This window comes from Lynx canadensis, chromosome X (genome assembly GCF_007474595.2).
Source record: "Lynx canadensis isolate LIC74 chromosome X, mLynCan4.pri.v2, whole genome shotgun sequence".
In the NCBI taxonomy this organism is placed as follows: Eukaryota; Metazoa; Chordata; class Mammalia; order Carnivora; family Felidae; genus Lynx; species Lynx canadensis.
This window is the reverse complement of record NC_044321.2, coordinates 26027774-26051438: the sequence shown is the minus strand read 5'-3', so window position 1 is coordinate 26051438 and position 23665 is coordinate 26027774. Positions and strand designations below refer to the sequence as shown.

Sequence of the window (23665 nt, the reverse complement as noted above, 5' to 3'; positions counted from 1 at the left end):
GGAGGGCATTTGCTAAGGGAAGAGAGCACTGAGCTAACAAAGGGGTGAAGTTAAGACACGCAGACTTTCAGGAGGTAGCACATCCAGGTCTCACTCGTAAGGTGAGGTTTCTGGAGTGTTAACAGGTTAATGTGCATCGGTCTGGTGGGGCATAGATGTTGAGGCTGAGGTGTTTGAAGATTATTCTGCTGGTCCTGGGGAAACCGGTGGAATTTGCCAGAAAGAAATTATTGATAAACAGGTATATTTAGTAATTGAAAGGAATTCAGTCAGTGTTAGAAAGAATTTCAAAGAATAGTGTTATAAGTAAGAAGGGAGGATTTTACTTCAAATGCTTAGAAAATTATAAAGCTGTCTTTAAATAAAAGGTGATAAATTCTTCATTTTTTTCCTCCACTCAAAACCTTCATTGAATTCTGTGACTAGGGAGGTATTGAAGAATATAACCCACATGAGAATCTACCCTGGTGGTTGGGCACTTTGCAGTCCATTAGGTACTTATGGAGCATAAACAGATTTTCTTAGCATAAAAGGCATTTTCCCTAACCTAACCGTGGGCCCTGTGTTTACTGACCTATGGCTGTTGGATAATTCCTGCTAAGTAACTGACAGTATTTGAGAGACGAGAAATTTAAGCGTGTGATCCCCTTCCGTGTGTGCTGCCAGCCCTAGAGTAAAAGGAGGGACTATTAACAACGCATGGGCGAGGGACAGTTCTAGCTGGATGTTCAGACAGTGGCTCTCTCTTCACTGTGATCTTTCTTATCTGTGATACCTGTGAATACCTATCTCTTGGGATTTTTGTTAGGATTAAATAATACATAGTAAAGAATTTATGTAGTACCCAGCAAATAGTGAATAGTCTTATAAGTGTTAGTTGGACAACACTGGAAAACCACACAGATGAGAACCATTTTGCAAAACTGTAGCTTTAGGAACATGTATAACATAAGGGTATGTTACAGAGGAAATTAATCCAGAAATAAAGCATGTAGTCAGAATTCCCTGTTGTTGATGGAGGCTCACTTGAGGCACCAGGACATAGTTCACAGAGTGTTCACGTAGGCTCTGGAGGCAGAATAGTTTTGGCAACCACTGGCTCTTCCGTGCATTTGATTTTCCCTATCTGTCAAAGGGAATTACATTTTAATATTGTCAAGACAAAGAGACAATATATGTAAAAGTGTTTGGCATGGAGTGAAGTGCTCAGTAAATGGCTGTCTTTGTCCCACTCACATGTGGGATTCCAGAAAAGAGAATCGTTTTGCGGGGTTTGTGTGTGTGTGTGTGTGCGCTAAGCTCCTATCTCTACCTTCAAGTTTGCAAATCAACTTCTTAACAAGCAGTGCATTAAAAAAAAAAAAACGTGTGTACCTCGGGAGCCTGAAATGCACATTGGTTACCAGCTACAGGTTGCAGTTGTAGAATTTAGAGAAAGAGTGAAATGATCTAAGGAGGGCACAAGTGCAAGATGGCCTCAATCTGTTCTTTGCAAAGCATTGTGTTTTTGTGTGAGAGAAAAGAGAATCGGAAGGGTCGGCCAGCTAAATGGTAGGGATATTAAGTACTTTGAGAGTTTTGCGATAGAAATGTTAGCTTTTTGCTGTTAGGGTTCAAAGATGAGACAGTTTCATGGTGGAGGGGAAAATGCAAGTTAAACCTTGAAGGATAAATAAGGTTTCATTAAGCAGAGAGCTGCCAGTTCCCCCTCACCCAAGTTTTTCCTCTCCTTCATCTTGTTCTAAGCGGGTTTTTGGACTAACTGACATTTTACAGCCCCAGATGCATAATGAGGGCCAAGCCACCAAACAACAGTGGTCGTCAGCCTTGCTCTCTGTGATAACAACTTCTTCAAGTGCTCAGTTGACTTAAGGTATTTCTGCCACCTTCTGAAAAAAAGCTGAGAATTTTTGACTTTGTCAGATCTTTTACAACGACTCTAAATTACACACAGCCAATCTTGAAAGTCCTCCTCGAAAATACAGTGCACTTGTTTACAAATGGTACTGACTTTTCAGAAATAGCTCCCCCACCCCTTGGTTTCATCAGAAGCTATGAAAAAGGACCTAAGAATCTTACAGGGAAGTTATTTCTTTAGGGAATTCCGGTGGTTCTCCTGTCTTTGGAAATGATCCTGTTGACTAGAGCTGCTGGTATTCTTACAAGGAAATGTGCTCGTAGCCTCTGGACTATCAAGTGTATTCTAGTATTTCCATACTTACTTATGTAGCTTCACTATTTAGGACCATTGTGTCTGAAACACCCCCCTTCCTCCTGCACCTTCATAGGAAGATTCAACTCGTTTAGGTACTTGACTTTCCGGGTAAGATTCTACAAAGAATGAGTTTTTTTTTACATACTCCTAGCACTGATCCAAGGGCTTTATCTTTAGTGAAAATGCCCACGTATATTTTAAACTCTTGATATTGCCTGGTAGACAAGGTATAAGCATTTTATGTGGTAATGTCCTGTGTTTTGCAGATAGGAAAGAGGCAGTCGTTAATAAATATTTCTGAATGACTTTCGTGTTCCCACAGCGGTGTAAGGAATTGTAGCTCTTACTATATTGTGTTCTATCCCTTATTTTAAAGGTTTCATACTCGCGAATTTAAGGGGCAGTCCCAGTTATTCCGAGAACACCTCCAGTGTGAGAGCTTGTATTATTGTAAATGGAGAGCCTTTTTGCTCATTTTTCTTGACTCTCATATTAACATGGTGTGTAGAAAAATACAGGTTTTTAACAACTTCTGTCCTAACAGATATTCATCTTTTACCGTATATAGCTCAAAGCACATTAGTAACTGAGTTACTATCTGGGCTGTGGTGAACGCTTTAGTCCCTATGCCTCTGGAATTTAAAACCTCAATTATTTTTTTCCTGTATATATGTAAAGAACCTTAGAAGGTCAGAGGAAGTCAAGCCTTCCAGAAAACTTGAACTGAAGAATAGAGCATTCTTTACATTTGTCTCATGTATGCCCCTGAAACGCCTAAGGGGGGAGTAGGTTGGGCTGGAAGTCAATGAAGAAGGAAAGGAAGTTGGAGGCAGAGTGGAGCCCACTTGGTTGATGTAGGAGAAAAAGTGTGTTTAAATCCTGGTTCTACCACTTCCTTTCTTTGATAACCTTGGAAAAGTTTTAGGTCTTCTTGGGGCATCGCCTTCCTCATTTATAAACTGGCGATGCTTGCCCTGGAAGATGGGGGTGAGGAACGAGTAAGAAACCTCTGGTGAACAGTGTCTGACACTCCACATTAATTTAACTTAGTACTGTTGTCATTTCTACAAGCCTGGACGAGACTACAATCGCGGACATTGCTTGTTTTACAGATTGGTCCTCATAGCTTCCCTTACCATGCTCTGTGATTACAATGCACGTTTTGTGTTTATGTGGCCATACTGATGTCCCCATTTTACCTGACTGTTCCTTTCAGCGTTTAGGACTTCTTCAGCGTGCCCTCTTTTGGACTAAGGCCATATTCTTGGTAATAACCAGTCAGAACGATTAACGTGAATAGCAGTTCTTAAATGTTGGGCTTGATAATGACTTTCCCACAATTGCTATTTTGGGTCCTTTCTTACTAGCCTGAGGAAATGACAAGATTGAGAAGCATGAACAGACAACTCCAGATAAATGTTGACTGTACACTGAAAGAAGTTGACCTCCTTCAATCTAGAGGTATAGACTTGATTATTTGGTAAACCATAAGTAATAGTGTGGTGTGTTAACCTGCTTAAATAGCCATCATTTTGGTTTTACAGATTTAAGAGACAGTTTTTATCCATTATAATCCTGGTAAAGAGATCCCTCTGCTCCATGGCCATACCTTTGGGGGATCCAAGATAGTTTTACTTGGGCAGTTTCATCATTAAGTTTTTATCGTTTAGACTGTTCCGTGTTGTTACTCTGCGTTTCTCCTGTTTTAGTCCTTTACTGTGAATATTTTATATTGATGGGTCTTAATTATAAAACTTACTAGATTGATGTGTTACTCATCGAAAGTATCTGTAAAAATCGGGAATCATGTATCCGACTATCTGATTCCTCAGTTTTAAAAGAAATTCCATGTCCTTTTTGTGTATCCATCACATGAAAACATCCAGCTACGTTTTATACTTTCTGGATTTTGAGGTTCTTTTCTGGTTTGGCTGTTTTATAGAATTGTATTACGGTAGAAGCTCTCTTAACTGACTCTCGTGTACCCAGCTCCCCGGGCCGGAGGTGTTCATTCCCCCCCACGAGATACCTGCTCCGAGTCCGCAGCCGCTGCGCACTCCTGAGCGGGAGGCCACACACCGGCCTGTGCCTGTCCTGTTGCTTGTAGCAGTTGAACGGTCTGCTCCGCGGGAGTTAGTCGTGCCCTTTCCCTCGCCTGTATATGCCATTTCCTGTATTTCTCTATTCTTTCTTGAGCTCACATGAACGCAGGAGGATCTGCTCTTCCTATAAAAAAACCAAAGGCAGATCACTAAAAAAAGAAAAAAGGCAGGAGGAGGTCTGCGAGCTAGTTACCGGTGAGAACTGCCCAGGGTTAAGGGGATAAGTCATAAAAACCTCAGAGGCTTCTCTTCCGTTACTCAAAATAAGACAAAATTGTAGATTCAGCGTTCGGCGCAGTAGCCTGCCGCCTCTTTTGGTGGTTCTGGTGGCACACGGTCACACTCTGTTGTTGACATGGTGTTTGGGGCTGCTTTTGGGCTTCTGCAGCACAGGTGAGGGCTGCCTCCAGACTGTCACAGGTCCCCCAAGCCTGACACGTTTATTCCCCGGACCTTACACGAGAAAGAGTTGGCCCATTCCCCTGGGGGACCTTAGAGGTGTACAGTTTATGTAAGAAGGACCATAGAAAACTTTTTAGTCAACACACACTAAAGTCTTGTGCCAACATGGAAGGTGACAAGTCATTTTTCTTACGACGTCTGATTCAGCCCCTCCACTTTTACCACCACTTCCTTTTCTTAATTATGGCAGCTAAGAGAGCTTCTACTATATTTTAAGAGTATTATAATAACGTACCCTGTTGCCGTGTTTAGGCAAGATGTAAAAGATAGGGAACAGTCTGAATAGAAGCAAATTTGAATGTGAAAGGTGCACAGTCTGGTCCCCTACCCTTCACTTTTCCCCCCAAGGTAATCCTAGAGACTCCTTGCTTTAAGCACTGGAAGAATTGCTGTGTTGGGGGGTGGGGGGTGGGTACTAAGTATTGTCACTGTTTTGAAAGACTACGTCCATGTTTTTTGCTGGGGTGTTTTTTTGAAGCAGAACAAGGAACACTCAAACGGTTGGTTGGGACATTTGTAGTAAGCCTTATGAGACCTAGAAATTAAAACATCAGCTGTAACTTAATTGAGGAAATACATAGGCAGCATCTTACAGCATTGTGGCTTTCATTTGTCTTCCAAATGCAAAAACGCATTTGTGATAAAACCTGCAAGGGAAAGCACTATTAAGGTTTTAGAAGCAGAGAGCTGGGTTTTTGGTCTTCATTGGGCCACACACAGCTCTTTTTGGTGCTGAAGTGTTTCTAAATCCCCTTTCATAAGGGGTCCAAATATACCCATTTTATACTGAATGCTACTCTTCCATACTCCAGAAAAACTTTAATGTTGGCAAACTTTCGTGGGGGCAAAATAATGTCTAGACATCAAGACATCCAATATATTTGAATTGTCAGTACCCTACAGCATTCTCTGTACCTCATAAGCAGGAGTAGTTTTGAACCTTCATTGGAATTGCGCAGAACAGGCAGATTACGGTGATAGGTTTGCAGAAGTCGAAGCGGGACCCAAAGCTGACAGTGGATCACAACCTACCTTGGAGGACTCACGGCAGGAGGTGGGGCTGAAATAGACACTAGGCCAGGGAGTGAACATCCTGAGAGAGTTGAAAATTTTGTAGCAAGACAAAATTCTCAGGGATTGTCGTCTTTATTGCTCTGAAATTGGCACCTTATTATCTTGGATAAATCTGTAGGCACCATTCAGTATTCTCCTTTTCTTCAAGATAAGAAAACTGTGAGCCGCTGCTACGGTAACTTGATTCCTCTTTGTAAATTTGTTTCACTTCTTCCACAGTTTACTTTATCATGGGTAACTTGTTAAGGTAAACCATGAATGGCATGAAAGATACCTTCTTTCTCACGGTTTGTTCATTAAAATCAAGAGTAACGCAAAATAGTTCAGCCATCCTTTTTCCTCATTGACCTCCCCTACGTGTGTCACATACATAATCCTCCTGCAAGAGAGTAGCTTTGCAGTTAGAAAAATATCCCTTCAGGTGATGGTTTGTTGATCAACACTGATGGGGTAGTTTGCTTGGGTCTTTTCTCACAGTGATCAGGAAAACATTTTCAGTGGAAAGAGGATAGGAGTTTTGAACCCTGGAAAAGTTTCCCTTCTTACATATTTTATTTCTATATATTCTTTAACAAAAAAGCCAAATAGGAACAAGAGCCCTAAATGCATATGGTGATTTTATTTTCTTTATAGGAAACTTTGATCCAAAAGCCATGAATAATTTTTATGACAACATAGAACCTGGCCCAGTTGTACCACCCAAGCCATCTAAAAAAGGTGAGTAGGGAAATGCCACAAACAGAGAAATAAGTATCAGAATGTTTAGCTGAAGAAATTTCCGTTAGCGAGATTAACTTTTCAGCACAAAAAAAGTTACCATAGTGATACTACTGTGCCACGTGTCCCCCATATTTTAATTTCTCAAAGGCACTACCAATTCGTGACTCCTGGAATTGTTGGTAATTAAGTGGGATATACCATTTAATTTTTTTAAGTGAAACAATATATAGCTAACATTGTAAAATGACTTAACCTCTGTCATAACTGTAATCCTTCTTCTAAAATAATGAGAACTTGAAAGGTCTTACCTGAGAATGCAAAGTTTGAGTTGTAGATCTAAGCCTCTTAAGTTAGGGATGAGGTGTTTTATTTATTTATTTTTTAATGTTTCTTTTTTGAGAGAGCTCGAGTGAGGAAGAGGCAGAAAGAGGAGCTGAAGCAGACTCCACACGGACAGGCTTGAGGCCACAGATCACAAGCTACTGAGCCAAGCAGGCGCCCCTAATTTTTTTTTCCATATTTACTTTTGAGAGAGGGAGATAGCCAGTCCGAAGCAGGCTCTGTGCTGTTAGTGCAGAGCCCGACCTGGGGCTTGCACCCACAAACTGTCAGATCATGACCTGGCCCACAATCCGTCGCTCAACTGACTGAGCCCCCCGGGCACCCTGAGAATGCCTTTTTTTAAATGACCAGTAGAATATTTACAAATCTTGTTAGACTTCCTACTCAGGAGGTAATGTATAAATTCTGTGCTAAATAACGTTACCTTGATTTTAGTTGAATAGCTTTCTATGTATGTATGTAGTGGATGACTACCAAGTATCAGGTTTGGCACTGTGACAACATTCTATACAGTTTCAAGTTGAAAGTCACTGAGTTACATTTTTAATCTAAATGGATAAAGTCATCAATGATATATATGGGTCTCTTTAAACTCGGTGTTGCCTGAGTATCTACTAAAGAAGTCTTACCTATTGGTAATCCAACAGACTTCAGTTAATTGATTTAAGAGCTGTTACCAAATAATCACCCTGTGTAACAGAATGCATTGACAAGTTGTTAATCTGGAAATAGCGACCAAGTTGGTGAGCAGTGTGTCCACCACGAGCCATCTCCGGTATGGTCTGAAGGGCCCACGGTAAATAACAGAGACACTCCTTATCGCTTGGGGAAATTTCAAGATTTTAGTGGTTATCTCCCGGGAGCTGGGCATTAAAGCTCTACCTCTCTTTAAAAAAAAAAAACAAGAAGAAGTTGGCCTTCCTTAATTAATTAGGTATGTATGTTGATTCATTTTTGAAAGAGAGACAGCACAAGCCGGGGTGGGCGGACACAGAATCGGGAGCAGGCTCCCAGCCGTCAGCACAGAGCCCGACGCGCGGCTGGAACTCATAAACCGTGATGTCATGAGCGGAGCCGAAGTTGGATGCTCAACCGACTGAGCCACCCAGGCGCCCCTACCTTCCTTAATTTACTTTTTCATGTGAATTTATTTTTAAGAAAGAGACAGACGAGGGGCAGAGGGAGACACAGAATCAAAGCAGGCTCTGAGCTGTCAGCACAGATCCAGATGTGGGGCTCAAACCACGAACTGTGAGATCATGACCTAAGCCAAAATCGGATGCTTAACCCACTGAGCCACCCATGCATGCCAGGGAAGGCCAAATTCTTTGAGCAGTGTTTAGAAGGACATTTGTGAAGACACACTCAAGCCATGAAGATTAATGATGAGTTACCTATAATTCCACCTTTAGGAAAGAATAAAGTCAAGGAGATTGAAAGGTAAATATAGAAAGAACACAAATTATCAAAATAGTAAGAGAAATAATGGTTGTCCATTAACATAATAAGGGAATGTGATCAACATCTTTATGCCAGTAAACTCAGAACTTTATATGAAATGGACACATCTACCTAAACTGACAAGATGATACAGGCTGTATTAATAGCTGTCTATTAAAGAATTTGAATCCATTAACTCTATACCCAGATGGTTTCATTGGTACTTGAATTCTGTCAAACATTTAAGGAAAAGATTAGATGAGGAAAGATAGTTTCTCAGTTTTTTGTTTGTTTTGGGTGTCATCAGCAGAGCCTTGGTTCCAAAACCTGATAAAGGTATTATCTACTCACCACCCCCCACACCCCTAGAAAAAAACCAGAATTACACATCAATACCCCCTCCAGAATTTAAAGCAAAAAAAAAAAAAAAAAAAAAATTCGTAATTTTCACCATACATAGAAAGGATAATGGATCATGACCAAGTTTCTTTTAGCTCAGGAATGTGCTATCAGTAAAGGAGAAAAAGTTCATGCTCCTTTTACTAGATATAGGAAAAGCATCTGACAAAAGTCAGCCCCTATTCCAGCTATAGGGAGACTAAAACACAACTATTAGAACTAATAAGTGCCTTTAACAAGGTCTTGGGATGGAAGGTGAATCTACAAGAACCCTATTTTTATGTACCAGCAAACAAGTCAAAAATGAGAAATAAATTCAACACCAGTGATAGATGTTGAAAACTACAAAACATTGCCAGAAGAAATTAGGGTAATCCACCATGTCTGCAGTTAAATCACAAGTGGGAAACTTATTCTTCCCCTAGTCATTTGTACTTATACCCATTTTAACTGTACTGGGCAAAAGTAACAAACTGATTCTGAAATTCATACCTTATTGCCTAAGACATAGAATACTCAAAACAATCTCTAAAAAGAATGTAATTGGAAGTCTTAGCCCTAACTAATTTCAGGACTTAATATAAAGCTACAGTCATCGTAGTATGTTAATGGCATAGGGATAAAAAGTAGATAGAGAATAACGGAGAGCCCAGATAGAGACCCTCACTTACACTGCCAGATTTTGACAAAAGCACCAAAGCAGTGAAGGGAGAAAGGGAAGTCTTTCCAGCAACTAATTCCAGAACCTGGTTAACCATATGGAAAAATAACCCAGTTTTGATCCTTACCTCTTACTATACACAGAAATGTAAGATGGGTCATACATAACGTCAGTGTCAGTGCTGAATTACAGAGATTCCAGAACAAAACCTAACATATACTTGCAACTTGGGTTTAGCTAAGAATTTTGAGCAACACAGCAAGAATAGTTGGTACACTGGCCTTCGTTCAAGTTGAACATTTCTGCTTGTCAAGACGCACTGTGAAGAAAGTGAAAAGGCAAGCCATGGACTGGGACGAAATATTGAAAACATACCCGGTTAAAAAAAAAAGTGGTATCTAGAATGTATCGAGAACCTCTATAGCACAGTAATAACAAGACAAGCCATGGGCATCTATCTGGGTGGCTCAGTTGCTTAAGCGTCTGATTTTGGCTCAGGTCACGATCTCACAGTTTGTGAGTTCAAGCCCTGCATCCGGCTCTCTGCTGTCAGCATAGAGCCTGCTTGGGATCCTCTGTCTCTCTCCTCCCCCACGTGCTCGGGCACACGCGCACATACTCTTTCTCAAAAATAAACGGGGAAAAAAAACTTAAAAGGCAATCCAGTTTTACGACGATCAAAACATTTGAGTCAACACTTCACAAACATATATAAATGGCCTAGTAAACACATGAAAACGCTCAACTTGAATAGACATTAAGAAAATGCAAATTCAAATCCTTAGATTCCCAAAGAACGAGGTCTAAAACATTAATGAGAATGTAGAGCGATCAGAATTCTTACATTTCTGGTACAAGTTAAAGATGGGGTGACCATTTCTTGTAAAAGCACACCTTGATTCACCTGCCCTGTAGCCCATCAACTCTACTTCTAAAAATTTATCCAACGGAATTTAAAACCATGTCCACAATGTGGCTTGTAGTAGAAGATTCATAGCGAATGTGTTCAAATTGAGCAAACACTGGGAACAGCCCAAGTGGCCCTCAGCAGGTGAGTGGATAAACCGACTGTGCTGTATTCACATGAGGGAATACCAGTCAGCAACACAAATCAACTCTTCACACACGACGTGCAGGAACCTAAGCGACATAATGCTGAAAGAAATAAAGCAAATCCAAAAGAATACATACTGTATGATTCTGTTTACATGCTGCAATTCATACACTAAATTAGTTTATATTAAAAAACAGAACAGCTTTGGTGTCTGGGAGTGGAGGTTGGGGATTACCTGGGAAAAGGCATGGGAGGATTTTATGGGCTAATGGTAATGTCTTGATAGGGATTCGGATTATTGAGGTGTATATGCAATTTTCAAAAGTACTCAGATGGCACGCTTACGGTATGTGTATTGCACTCAGTTTTACCTTAAACACTCACAAAGAAATGAGGAAAATGTCTTGACGTCACGTGGTAGGTCAGCTGCCAGGAGCCCGAAGAGTGTTCTAGCAGTGGTCATATCGGTGTTGCAGACCGGTCATTGTGCCTCTGCCTTGGAGACCAACAGCATATACTTGAGGTGGGAAGCTCCTGTTTTGCTGGACTACTCAGCTAGGAATATCGTTAGGATGCCGTAATATCCAGCTTCATGTGACTCTAAGTACCTTTACTAAGGCGGCTGTATTCCTTGCAGCTTTGAGTAGTCCTCACAGTGAGCTGTAATTAAATTCCAACTGCAGTCAACTTCAAAGTATGTATCCAATAGTCAGTAGGTATATGGATCATTTGGATAGATGCTTGATGCTCCCTCACGCTTACCCCAAGTGGCTTATCCTAGTCTACATACGTTTGTTTTTTCTGTTAACGTTTATTTATTTTTGAGACAGAGAGGGACAGAGTGCGAATAGGGGAGGGGCAGAGAGAGAGAGAGAGAGAGAGAGGGAGACACAGAATCCAAAACAGGTTCCAGACTCTGAGCTGTCAGCAGAGCCCGACGCGGGGCTCGAACTCACGGACCGTGAGATCATGACCCGAGCCGAAGTCGGACGCTTAAATCCAGGCGCCCCTACATACAGTTTTAATACAAAGTAGACTAGAAAACTAACATCCTCACTAGAAATGAATTTCTACTTGAGAAATCCGATTGAGCTTTCATTAGATATACTGTTGGTGAGAACATACAATGGCACTAGTATAATAGTGTCCTGTTATGTACCCTACCTTGTAGTTTTTAAACTTACTAAAAAAAACAAAAGGTGAACCGTGTGTTCATTTTGAGAGAGAGAGCACACACACGCACACCTGGGGGAGAGGCAGAGAGAGCAGACAGTTGTAATGAAATGTGATGGATAGCACGGAGCCTGACTCAGGGCTCGGTCTCAGGAACCATGAGATCATGACCTAAGCTGAAATCAAAAGCTGTTTGGTTTTCTCTCTGAAGTCAGGTGTGTTGTCTTCTAAGCGTTCACATTTCAAAAACTAAATTGGCCTCTTCTCAAAAACATTTATTATGTACTTTAAGGTAGATTTTCCTGCAGTGCCACTTAAGATAAAATATAAATAACTGACAGAACTGGTTTATTGGCTAAAATAAATGTCTTGGCATTCTTACATGTATAAATCCAAGTGGAATATGGATGTTTATCTGAATAGGAAGTATGATAATAAAAAGAGAATGAGGGGCGCTTGGGTGTCTCAGTCTGTTAAGCATCCGACTTCTGCTCAGGTCATGAGCTTGCGGTTCGTGGCTTCGAGCCCAGCATCAGGCTCTGTGCTGACAGCTCGGGGCCTGGAGCCTGCCTTTGGATTCTGTGTCTCCCTCTCTCTGCCTCTGCCCTGGTCACAGTCTGTCTCTCTCGGGGGGCGAGGAGGGGGGGGGGCGGGAAGGGAAGGAAGAAAAAGAAACCTAAGGAAAAAGAAGGAGACCAAGAACCCTTTTTGGACTGAACTTTGTAGCGAAGCAATTCCATGTACATGTAAGCTTCTCAGCTGCCTTAGAAAGTCCTCCCCAACCTTTCATTGGTAACACAGCCGTGAGAGCACTGACCTTGTCATCCCATGATTTGAGCCCTGGTCCTGCTTATTGCGGCCACCTGACCTTGTTCAGGTCTAGTCTGTGCACCGGAGAGGCGATCAGTCCAAATCCTCATTAGTTTATGTATTTTACATGGCTGTCCTAAGGGTCTATGAGAGTAGTAAGCATATGACACTATAAAAGTGCTTTAGAAGCTTAAGAAATAGAAGTTTATAGTAGTCTTTGGAGCCTAAGGAGACCATTTAGTCTGCTTTTGTTTACGCTGATAGTGGAGTAAAGACCTAGGCACCAGGCTTAGGATTCAGGGGCAGTAATTTCCAAAGGTGGATCATACTAGGGGATTGCCTCTGGGCTCAGAACTAATCAGAAAATGCCAAGATCCTTCTTTGGTTTCTAAGGGCAGATAACACAAAGGACTGCTTCCGAATAAGGTGGGCATTCACAGAAACAGTGTTCTAGCGAGGGATGACTGCAGTCCGTACTGCTCTCAGTTGGTGCTGATTTTTCAATCACTGCTCTTCTTATTAATTATGAAGTACTGTAGCTTACTGTTATTACTGTAATGGATTCTTCGGCTAGCCTTACAGATCATGTGCTTTCAACCCATGATTTTCTAAGAACTGTTGCTTAATCAGGCTGTTGGCTCAAGTATCACCTCCCAAATTTTGCCTTCACGTGGACCTTTAATTACTCTCACCGAGTTTACACCAGGAAAGTGGAAAGTGGTGAAATGAGACATTTACTGCAAGTAATTGTAGAGGCTGGAAAAGCTCGAAAGAGCCACGGTTCTACATAGGTTGTCGAAGCAGTATGAAATCGGGCACGCACCCTGACCTGACCTCGGACGCTGACATGAAGTCATAGGGTAACTATTCAAGTGTGCGTGTCCCATGACAGATCCTTGGGAGCCTGTCCACTCTTCTCATGAACGGCTTTAATCCCTTTCCTACTGGCTTTGCTTCTTTTCATGCAGACTCATCAGACCCTTGCACAATTGAGAGGAAAGCCCGGAGAATTAGCGTGACCTCCAAAGTACAGGCAGACGTCCATGACACCCAGGCAGCAGCTGCAGATGGTTTGTACCTGTGTGTCCGGAGTTTGTGCACAACGTCCAAACACACGTGTTCACCCACGTAGAGTTACCACAAGGAAAGGCCTTTTTTTTTCCTTTTAGAAAATTATTCTCTCCGAGTGCCTGGCTGGCTCAGGCCACGGAGCATGTGACTCTTGACCTCAGGGTTGGCAGTGTGACCCCCACATTGCATGTAGAGATTCTTAATAAAAAAATTAAAACTCATCTTCTCTGATGAGTTTCTAAGGCTGCGCTGCCCAATAAAAATACAACACAAGCTAGATATATTAAATTTCCTATGTTAAAAAGTGACATTAGATTATTTAGTATGTACAACATAGTATTTCAGTAGCAAGTCCACATAAATTATGAAATATTTCATGTTATCTCAAACAGTCTTTGTAATCTGGTGTGTTTTTTTTATTGATTTTGAGAGCCTGCACGAGTGGGGGAGGGGCAGAGAGAGAGGATCCCAAGCAGGTCTCCACACCGTCATTGCGGAGCTTGGAGCCTGAGCCCGTCACGGGGCTTGAACTTACAAACTGTGACTTCGTGACCTGAGCCAAAATCCAGAGTCGGATGCTTAACCGACTGAGCCACCCAGGTGCTGCCGTCTGGCGTACGTTTGGCAGTAAGAGCGCATCGAAGTGGCCGCTTTTTAAGTGGCTAGTAGTCCACCACATTGGACGGATTGCTTGACTTCTTGGGGCTGCTGGGTGGCTCACAGTTGGCTAAGCATCTGACTTCTACTCGGGTCATGGTCTCACAGTTCGTGAGTTCCAGCCCCACGTCGGGCTCTGTGCTGACCGCTCAGAGCCTGGAGCCTGCTTCGGATTCTGTGTCTCCCTCTCTGTCTCGGCCCCTTCCCACCTCTCATTCTGTCTCTCTCAAAAATAAAGGTTAAAAAGATTCTTTTAAAAATAACTTTTTGAGGGCCCCTGAGCGGCTCTGTCGGTTACTTGTCTGACTTTGTCTCAGGTCATGATGTCACAGTTTTGGAGTGAGTTTCTGCTGTCAGTGTGGAGCTTGCCTTGGATCCTCTGCCCCTCCCCCAGTTGCTCACATGCATGTGCTCTCTCTCTCTCATAAATAAACATTTAAAAAAGCTTTTTTTAATTACTTTTTTATAACCCCTCACTGCAGTTTTCTCCTGCTTCTTGAATTTTACCTTGGGATTCAGTTGAAATAAGGGTTCTAAAAGTATTGTATATATATATGAGTTGATGCAAGTATTTTACTTGACTATTACAGAAGTAGGGGAAAAATCCCAGCCTAAGAACCAACCAAACATGAAAGTACCTTGTACTTTATTGTACTAAAAAAAAAAAAAAAAAAAAAAAAATCCTCTTTTACCATTGGCATATTTCCCATCAGGGAAAAATGAGTTTTTGTCTTTGGGTAGAAGTTATTTACTAGCATCCTTTTAGGCAATTTGTTTTCTATATTCTAATGAGTATATTATAAACATTGATTTAACTTTCGATTTGTGTGATTTGTGAAGATGGTTATTTGTATGGAAGTTTGGCCTCTTCAAATTAAACTTTAAAAAAACCCTGCTCATTTCTTTTTTTTTTAAATTTTTTTTTTTTCAATGTTTATTTTCATTTTTGGGACAGAGAGAGACAGAGTATGAATGAGGGAGGGGCAGAGAGAGAGGGAGACACAGAATCGGAAACAGGCTCCAGGCTCTGAGCCATCAGCCCAGAGCCCGACGCGGGGCTCGAACTCACGGACCGCGAGATCGTGACCTGGCTGAAGTCGGACGCTTAACCGACTGCGCCACCCAGGCGCCCCTTTTTTTTTTTTTTTTTAATTTTTTTTTTTTTTCAACGTTTATTTATTTTTGGGACAGAGAGAGACAGAGCATGAACGGGGGAGGGGCAGAGAGAGAGGGAGACACAGAATCGGAAACAGGCTCCAGGCTCTGAGCCATCAGCCCAGAGCCTGACGCGGGGCTCGAACTCACGGACCGCGAGATCGTGACCTGGCTGAAGTCGGACGCTTAACCGACTGCGCCACCCAGGCGCCCCAAAAACCCTGCTCATTTCTAAATGGGTTAATCTCTACGTGCAATGTGGGGCTTGAACTCAGGACCCCGAGATCGAGTCACATGCTCTTCTGACAGAGCCAGCCAGGCACCCCTAAAAACAATGAGTCTTAAAGGAAAAGCCTATTTACTTCAGTTCTCTTTTTAAGTTTTTATTTTCTAGGAGTCTTGAAAGATTTTGCTTCTTACACAGGCCATAGCAAGAAACGATTTCACAACTGTAAATCAAATGAAAACAGACATCTAAAATGTCTTTTGGGTTTTAGATGCTTCTATTTCAGCAGTACTTCCTTGGGATGAAATGCACAGTGTCTTACCAATAGTAATTCTAAATTAGGTGCCTTTTAACTATTTTGGTAAGTCAGTTGAGAGTGATTTATTCCAAATTCAGTCATGGTGGTCCTGAAGGGGAGAATATGGCACCATAAAATAGGCCATTTTTGGCGTCAAGATTTATTGTAAGAAACTGCAAAGGCAGGAGAAGCTCTGACGACAGAATAGAAGTTACCCTTTTGTCAGGAACAGTTACATGTACACTTACCACTCCCCCTCACTCGTTCGTTCATTCATTCATTCATTCCACTCATTGATTCATTCTCAAGTTAGTTAACATACAGTGTAGTTTTGGCTTCGGTAGAGCCTAGTGTTTCATCTCTTACATACAACACCCATTGCTCGTGTCGAAGAGTGCCCTCCTTAGTGCCCTTCACCCATTTACACCCCCCCCCCCTCGCAACCCTCAGCTTGTTCTCTGTATTTAAGAGTCTCTTAACCATTGGCCTCCTCTCTGTTTTTATCTTATTTTTCTTTTTCTTCCCCTTTGTTCATCTGTTGTTTCTCAAATTCCACACATGCATGAGGGTGACCTTTATAAAGGCAGTCTCCACTTAGAGGAGTCTCCTTGTCTGTACCAGAGAGAGCCTTATGACTGAATCAAAAGAATGGTTATCAGTGGAGAAAGGACGGGACTTTCGCCTAGGGAATAGACCCCTATTTCCCGTGCTTGTCAGATAACCTCCTCTAACAGGCTTCCCCTGCCCTCCCTCTACCATTTTGCTGGGTCTTAAGCTGAAGATGATATTTAAACGGCCGCTTGGCCCCCTTTGGGGAGTTAGTTTTCCTAGGTCTCTGCCCTGATATGTGAGGTACACACGTTGATGAACTTTGTTTTTTCGCTTGTCTTTTTTTACCTGGGGTGGAGGGGTCTCCGTCAAGAACTCAGAAAGATAAAGGGAAAGTTATTTTTTCTTTTCCTATAGTATTCAACAAGAGAAGCCCCAAGTAGTTGACGAACCCAGTGGTTTTCTGTTCTCTTGTCAAGCTAACAGCTCCTTCTTGGGTGAACCTGAGCCCTACTATGACCGTTGGAAGGTTCGGGTCTGAAACTCCGTTCTCTCTACCGGTTGGGGAATGAATGTTCACTGCAGCCATTTGTCAGGAAAGGCACATTGCTAACACCAAGTCAGGTCATTAATTTCCAAAAGAATATACACTCAACCCCAAATGGTGGCTGATTAAAGCCTTTCATCTTAGTTTGTTACCTGCTTAGGAAGGCTGCTGACTTTAGATCTTCACCTCCTTTCCAGTTCACAGTGAGGATTTGGACTGTTTTTTACAGGTAGATTTTTCCCAGCCTCCTGAGTTGCTCCGGATTCCAGGGTCAGTTCTGTCTAGAGGTCTCTAGCCTCCTGCTCCCAGATACCACGTTCAGTAGGGATGTTCCTCAACAAGCAGAATTTCCAAAGTAACTGTAGAAGACAAAAGCCGTTTTGAACACAAGGCCAGAGGGAGTGAGGCCCTAAGAGGAATCTAAGGTTCAAGTGTTTATAAAGAAAATCCTGAGGACCAACCAAGGGTTGCCAGCATTTTATATGGCCACATAGACTGCCCCCTCCCCCCCCCCCCTTTTTTTTTTTTAGAAAGCAAGCACTCGCACCAGTGGGAGAGGGGCAGAGAGAAGGGGGGGGGAGAGAATCCCAAGCAGGCTCTACACTGTCAGTACAGAGCCCGGGTGGGGGGGGGGGGCGCTTGAACTCAAGAATCGTGAGCTCATGACCTGAGCCGAATTAAGAGTCTCACGCTTAACTGACCGAGCCACCCAGGCACCCTCAGATATGTCCATTTTGAAAAACTATATCTGAAGGAAATTATAATGCCAGAGAGGTAGGAAAGAAGCTAAGGATCAAAAATAATCTTATTTTGAATGAGTTTAGCTTTTATGAAAACCTGTGGAGTCTCTCTTTTTACCATTCTGATTAAAACTCTGCATGCATACTGTGAGGCTGAAGGTCTCATGGGAGGAGGCCAGCCTAGCAGAGGTTGATGACAGTTTGGCTAGTACTGGGGGACGTCAGGGCAAACCGAAGGAGATGGTAAGAATCTCCCATGTTCTGTGAGATTTCTCGTTTGGTTCATTTGGCTGCCACGTAGCGTAACTGCTGTTAGGATCATGAATGAGGAAGGTCATATGTACTGGGCTTCTGTTTATCTTCTTCTGAAAGCAAAAAGGTCAATTATGTTGAACAAAGTAGAATTTGTCTCATAAACCCGTTGAGCTGCCTGTGTCTAGTTGCTCCGTATACCAGCTGGCTTTCACAGGAGGTCAAGTAGCAAACTGCGCCCTGCCCCCCCTTGTCTTCTCGTAGTGTTTCAGCTTGGATTATACCTGGCAATGTTCAGTCTGTTTTCTCTCTTCATCCTAACTTCCCTCAGAGCATCCATCCGGCTCCAAGCAGAGTCCTCGGACACAGCCCCGAGACGAGGACTACGAAGGGGCTCCGTGGAATTGTGACAGCTGCACCTTCCTGAACCACCCTGCCCTCAACCGCTGTGAGCAGTGCGAGATGCCGCGGTACACTTGAACTCCGATGGGTCCGCGTCAGTTCGAGAGTGAAACTTGGAGCCCCCACTCGAAGAAAAGAAAACCTTGGGAAGCTGTTCATCTGCCCAGCCTTTCCATGGCAGATTCCACTGGGGGAAGAGGAAGGACCCTGGAGCTGGTTGTGCTCACTAAAGGAAAAATGGGGAGTTCTCTTTGGTGGGGTTTTTTTTGGTGGGGTTTTTTTTTCTTTCTTTTTTTTTTTTTTTTCCTTTCTTAACTCATTGCAGAGTGAGAGAGAAAGGGATACTTGAAACCGGGAAAGGATTCACTCCTGAAAGAATGTACACAGAGAGGGCAAGCGCTCTTCTGTGGAATCCCAATTGTTAAAGTTACTGCTGAGTAGCCCTTACTTTATAAACTAGAACTTTCAGTCATGGTGTGACCTGTTACAGTTTATCAGACAAACTGTGAATTCCCAGAGCAGACTCACCTGGTCACAGCTCTCTGGAAAACCCAGGTTCCCCATGCTTCTTCCCGGTGTTTCCTAGTAAAGAGAAGAACAGGAAAAAGCACCCACAACTTTTTTTTGGGGGGGGGGGGCTAAGTAATAAGGGTATTTTTAATTGCTGCTTTTTTCAGAGGTAATTTCAAACACACAACGATAGTTCAAAATGTGATTTGTAACTGTCAGGAATGAGGCACATCATGCCCTTTGTTCCAGAGTACAATCAGAGGTGAGAAGATCCCTGTTGCTTGTACAGTAATTCATCAAGCTAAATCAACACTGGTAACTAAGACCTAATTATGCCACGATAGATACAATTTTTATGTTACTGCATGCTTTTATTAGGCCATTGGCTTTAAAAATAACAAGTCCTTACCAAGAACAATTTTATGAATGACCTTCTCATAAAACTGCGCTTTGCCAATAGCACAGTGAATGTATGCCAAATGTAAATCCATTCCAGAATCCATTTGGAAATCTTGAGCTCAGCTGCGGTTCTGTAAGAAATGTGTGCAGTCCATAGGGCCTTTTTTTTTTCCTCCTTCCAATTTTGTGATGAATTCATGATGTTTACAGCACAGTGTTTTGTGCCACAATCCTAACTTAGCTGAAAAAAAAAAATCACTATTAGCTGTTCAGTACAGATTTATTTGCACATGTTAATAAACCAGCGTGAGGGAAATTACAGTTGGCTGATGTCATCAAGTTGCATACTGTGTTACTTGGGAGGAGGAGAAGGCTGGTGAAGAAATGAGATTAGAGAGAGGTGAGCGCAAAGGACTTGACAACTCAGAACTGTTTAAAGTTAACAGGGTGTATTCAGAGGTAATAATGAGTTTGTTCGGGTAGCTCAGGTGATACTAAAGCACTCCTTATTTGTGAAGCCAAAACTTTAGGGTATGAGTAACTGAAGAGAGAGAAAACCATGTGGCCCCCTAGGGTGCACCACTGGAAGACTGTTCATAGGACGTTTCTTTAAGATCTCCGTCATCGAATTTCCTTCCTAGCTTAGAATTGGATTTTGGAATCTTCCCATCATTTGGGTGAATGTAAACGGCAATACGATCAGTAGGGCTTTGAATCCCGCAGGATGTTACCTGAGGCTCAGATTTTAGGAGTAGCCACCCTCGCATGCCACGTGCCCCCCTGTACACACGCGCGTGCACGCGCACACACACCCACACTCTTGAAGCTGTCATTGTATTGTAAGGTACCAGGGGTGTCGGGCAGACTTGGAAACACCAGCTGTCCCTAAATGCACAATGAAACCAAAGGCATCGTAACCCATCGCCATTCTCCCTCAAAATCATCGTTTCACCCTCTACCTACCGCTTTGCCAACGTCTCGTATGTGGAAAATTCCCAAAATAGCCACTCGTCTCGCCAAGTACCCGTGGCTCTGTGATTACACCGCTAAGACATCCCTCACTTGACTGCGGCAAGACTGTGAAAAGAATGGAGAGAAAGCAGATGGGCTTAAAAGCGTCGACCTGAAAATCGCCTTCTTTAAAAGCTTCTGTGACACTGGTGTCTGTCCGTCTCCAGCAGCCGTCTCTCAGTCCTACTCTTGTGTAATATGCCAATGCCTTTGCCTTTGTATGGTTTCCTAGCTCTTCAGTGACGATCCACCCTGCTTGGTATTAAATAACAATTTAGGGGGAAAATCTATATCCTGCTTGGTGTTCTAGCTCGAGGTTTACCAGTATTCTTTTCTTAGATACGCTCAAGTGGCAGCAGTTAACTGGGCACCTGTCCGTTCAGAATGAAAGTAGCATGTCTGGAGACAGTCGGATGCCGTATTGAAACCACGTAGGTGACTTTACAACTATTGCATGAACACACATCCAGGTTAATAAGCTGTCGTCATACGGTAGATGCATGGTTCCAGTCCTTTGGTGACCTATCTAGTCGATCGTTGTTTGCCCCTGCCAGGAAAAAGGAGAAGAAACCAGTCTCTGGGATAGGTGTAGACGGTGGGGTAGGAGGCATCAGAGATGGCTTTTCAAGAAGTTCCGTATGTGTTCATTTCTGGTTGGGCCCGAGTTTCGTAGGCCAAGTTAGGCTGCGTTCAGTTTTTAAAGGAAGCAAAATTGTTTTCCACGGACACGTTTGAGCTCTTTAACTGTGTCCGCTCTCTAGACTTCCTGCCTCTGACCACTTTGAAGGAGGACTCGGTCAACTTTCAAGGTGCCTTTTGGAAAGGCCGTCCCGGTCAGACTGAAGCGCTTGCCCAGTCGGCCGGCGGCAGGAGGGCGGCAGGACGGCGGACGCCGGGCCGCACCTGTCCGCCTAGGCCCGCCGCTCTTCGCGTAGGCCGGGGCGCGGCTGGTTGCTGGCGAAACGTCTTTTTTCTTAAAACGTGTCTAGTTTGATGTATCTGGTAACACATAGACCTGACTATACGTTTTACACTATTTCATGGTTTTGTAAACTGGGTTTTTAGAAAGCACACGTGCTGTTTTGTTCCAAGTACATTGTCCCTTAACGTGTGGAGTAGGTCTTAAGAGTTTAAAGTGGTAATAGAGGAGCCAGAAACTTCCTAAGCATTGTAAAATGTTTGCATTGATAATGACCTTGTATGGGAGAGCAAAGAGGCAGGGGGTTTTAAACAGAAGAACTGCGTCGTAGGAAAGGTAGTTTTAGACGAGGAAAAGGAGGGGGGCAAAGTGTTGCTCATTTGTTTATTTCCCTGAATGAAGTGGGAAGTGTGATAGGCAGTTTAATTTTTAAGGAGCTGGTCTCAGTTTTAGTACTTTTTAATTATTAAAAAAAATATCGTTTCCTTCAATTTTGTCATCGTCTTGTCCCGATGATCTAGGGTTCATATCCAACTTTCTGTGGCAACTCAGTTTTCTATAGTATTTTAAAAGGTAACTGTAATGTCTTTGACAGTATAAACAAAAAAGCAAGAATATAAGGCATAAAAAAATTGTCCTTGGAAAACATCAGTCATGTATCCTGGAATGTGAAGATGTCCCTTCGTAGTTAAAGGGTATATTGGTATATCAGTCGAGCAAGAACCATGACCACTGAAATGTTACTATAAAAAAAAAAAAAATCAATAAATTGGGCACTGTCTGTTGCACCACTACTGTATCTTTTTGAAAGAATTGACAGAATTTTCTTAGTGTGAAAGTTAATTCTGATGATGTTTTCACATTCACTAGACCTGCCTTTTTTTTCTTTATTATTTGCATCCCCAAATATTTAATACAAGTAGAATTTTGCATGGCTTGGGCATTCAGAGATTAATAGGATGATGACTACGATGTTAGTTTCTAAAGCCATGAAAAGTTGCTTTGAGACTGAACAATTCTGAATTCTTATTTATAATGAGACCCAATGTCCATGGTTCCCTACTGTAAAAGAATTGATCAGTTTCTTCATTGAAACAGCAAGAACCTATTAAATCTTGTAAATACCATGTTTCTTTTAGGTTTCCGTGTATGCTGTGAATCATTATTTTGAGGTGAAATTGTACAAAGGCATTTTAAAAGGCTATGCATGCATCGTACTTCCAAACAGTACATATTCGGAAAGTCAAAGATTCCTGCAAAATAAATTAATAAACTAAAAGCAAACACTACATTCTGCTTCTTTTCTGTGTAGTTAGAAATGATTTACAGTATACAGTATCACACTCGACTGAAATAGGCTGTTGCAAAACCTCCTCTTCCGATTCCTCCGTTAATACCTGTAATAATGTTAGATTTCGTTAATTTTAGAAATTGGGTAGAAGTATATAAAAACCAACTTTATTTTAATAAAGTGGAATATGTTAGGAACTTACATTTTGCATTCTACTTCAATAGATTACTTGCAAGATCCAGATTAAACAAACTTATCATTCCATAGCTACAGTGGACCCTTGAACGTTAGGGGTTTGATCTGCACAGGTCCTCTTACATGTGGGTTTGTGTCCTACGTCCAGCATAGTACTGCCCATGTGTTTTGTCTTCCTTATGATTTTCCTGTTTTTTCCTTTAGTCTAGCTTACTTTAACAATATAGTATATAATATATATGCAAAAGATGCAGTAAATGACTTACCATCTGTAAGGTTTCCAGTCAACAATCCTCTATTAGTTTAAGTTTTGGGAGCCTCCAAGGTTACCCACAAGATTTACAACCATGCAGGGCATCCATGCCCCCATGTTGTGCAACGGTCAGCGATAGCTTTTCAGAGGTCAGCAGTCACAGAGGACGTGACCCTCCTCGTGCTAGAGTCTGTAGTCAACCTTCCAACGTCTACACAGAAATCACGGATCAATTCTAATCTTTTCAGTAAGCATATCTGAAAAAGTTTCTACTACGTTCTTTCAATATATGAAAATGTGTAAACCTACCCAAATACAGAAGAACTGTAGCATCATCCTTCATTCTGCTCATTACCCAGCTTCCAAAATTATCCCTATAAAAAGCAATTTTATTTCATCTGTATTCTTATCCCTCTAACCCCAGATTATTTTGAATCATATCCCAGGCATCGTAGCAATTCATCTGTAAATACACGTTATTTTTTTTAAGTTTATTGATTTTGAGGAAGACATTGGGGGCAGGTCAGAGAGCAAGGAACGGAGAAAATCCCAAGCAGGCTGCACGCTGTCAGCGAGGAGCCTGACCCAGGGCTCCATCCCACCAACTCCGAGATCATAACCCGAGCAGAATGCCAAGAGTCGGATGCTTAATTGACTTAGCCACCCAGGCACCCCTGTAAATAAACTTTTTTTTTTTTTTAACAGAAGCACCATATACTCCTATCATGTCTGACAAAA

The 23665-nt window shown here is 42.3% G+C and overlaps 1 protein-coding gene across 7 annotated transcripts in view; it reads left to right on the top strand.

The window, feature by feature from the left end:
- Positions 1-22477, top strand: part of TAB3 (TGF-beta activated kinase 1 (MAP3K7) binding protein 3) — an 89091-nt gene extending 66614 nt beyond the window's left edge. For 3 of the 7 annotated variants that reach the window (XM_030306422.2, XM_030306421.1, XM_030306423.1), the window contains 4 exons: positions 3583-3676; positions 6487-6570; positions 13421-13522; positions 18279-22477. In XM_030306422.2, the coding sequence (XP_030162282.1) occupies positions 3583-3676; positions 6487-6570; positions 13421-13522; positions 18279-18427 (429 nt within the window). In that variant the 3' untranslated portion in view covers positions 18428-22477. Of the gene's footprint in view, positions 1-3582; positions 3677-6486; positions 6571-13420; positions 13523-18278 lie in introns of those variants that run through there. The other 4 variants (XM_030306426.1, XR_003966829.1, XR_003966828.1 and 1 more) reach the window with 4 other exon arrangements.
- The last annotated feature ends 1188 nt before the right edge of the window (positions 22478-23665 follow it).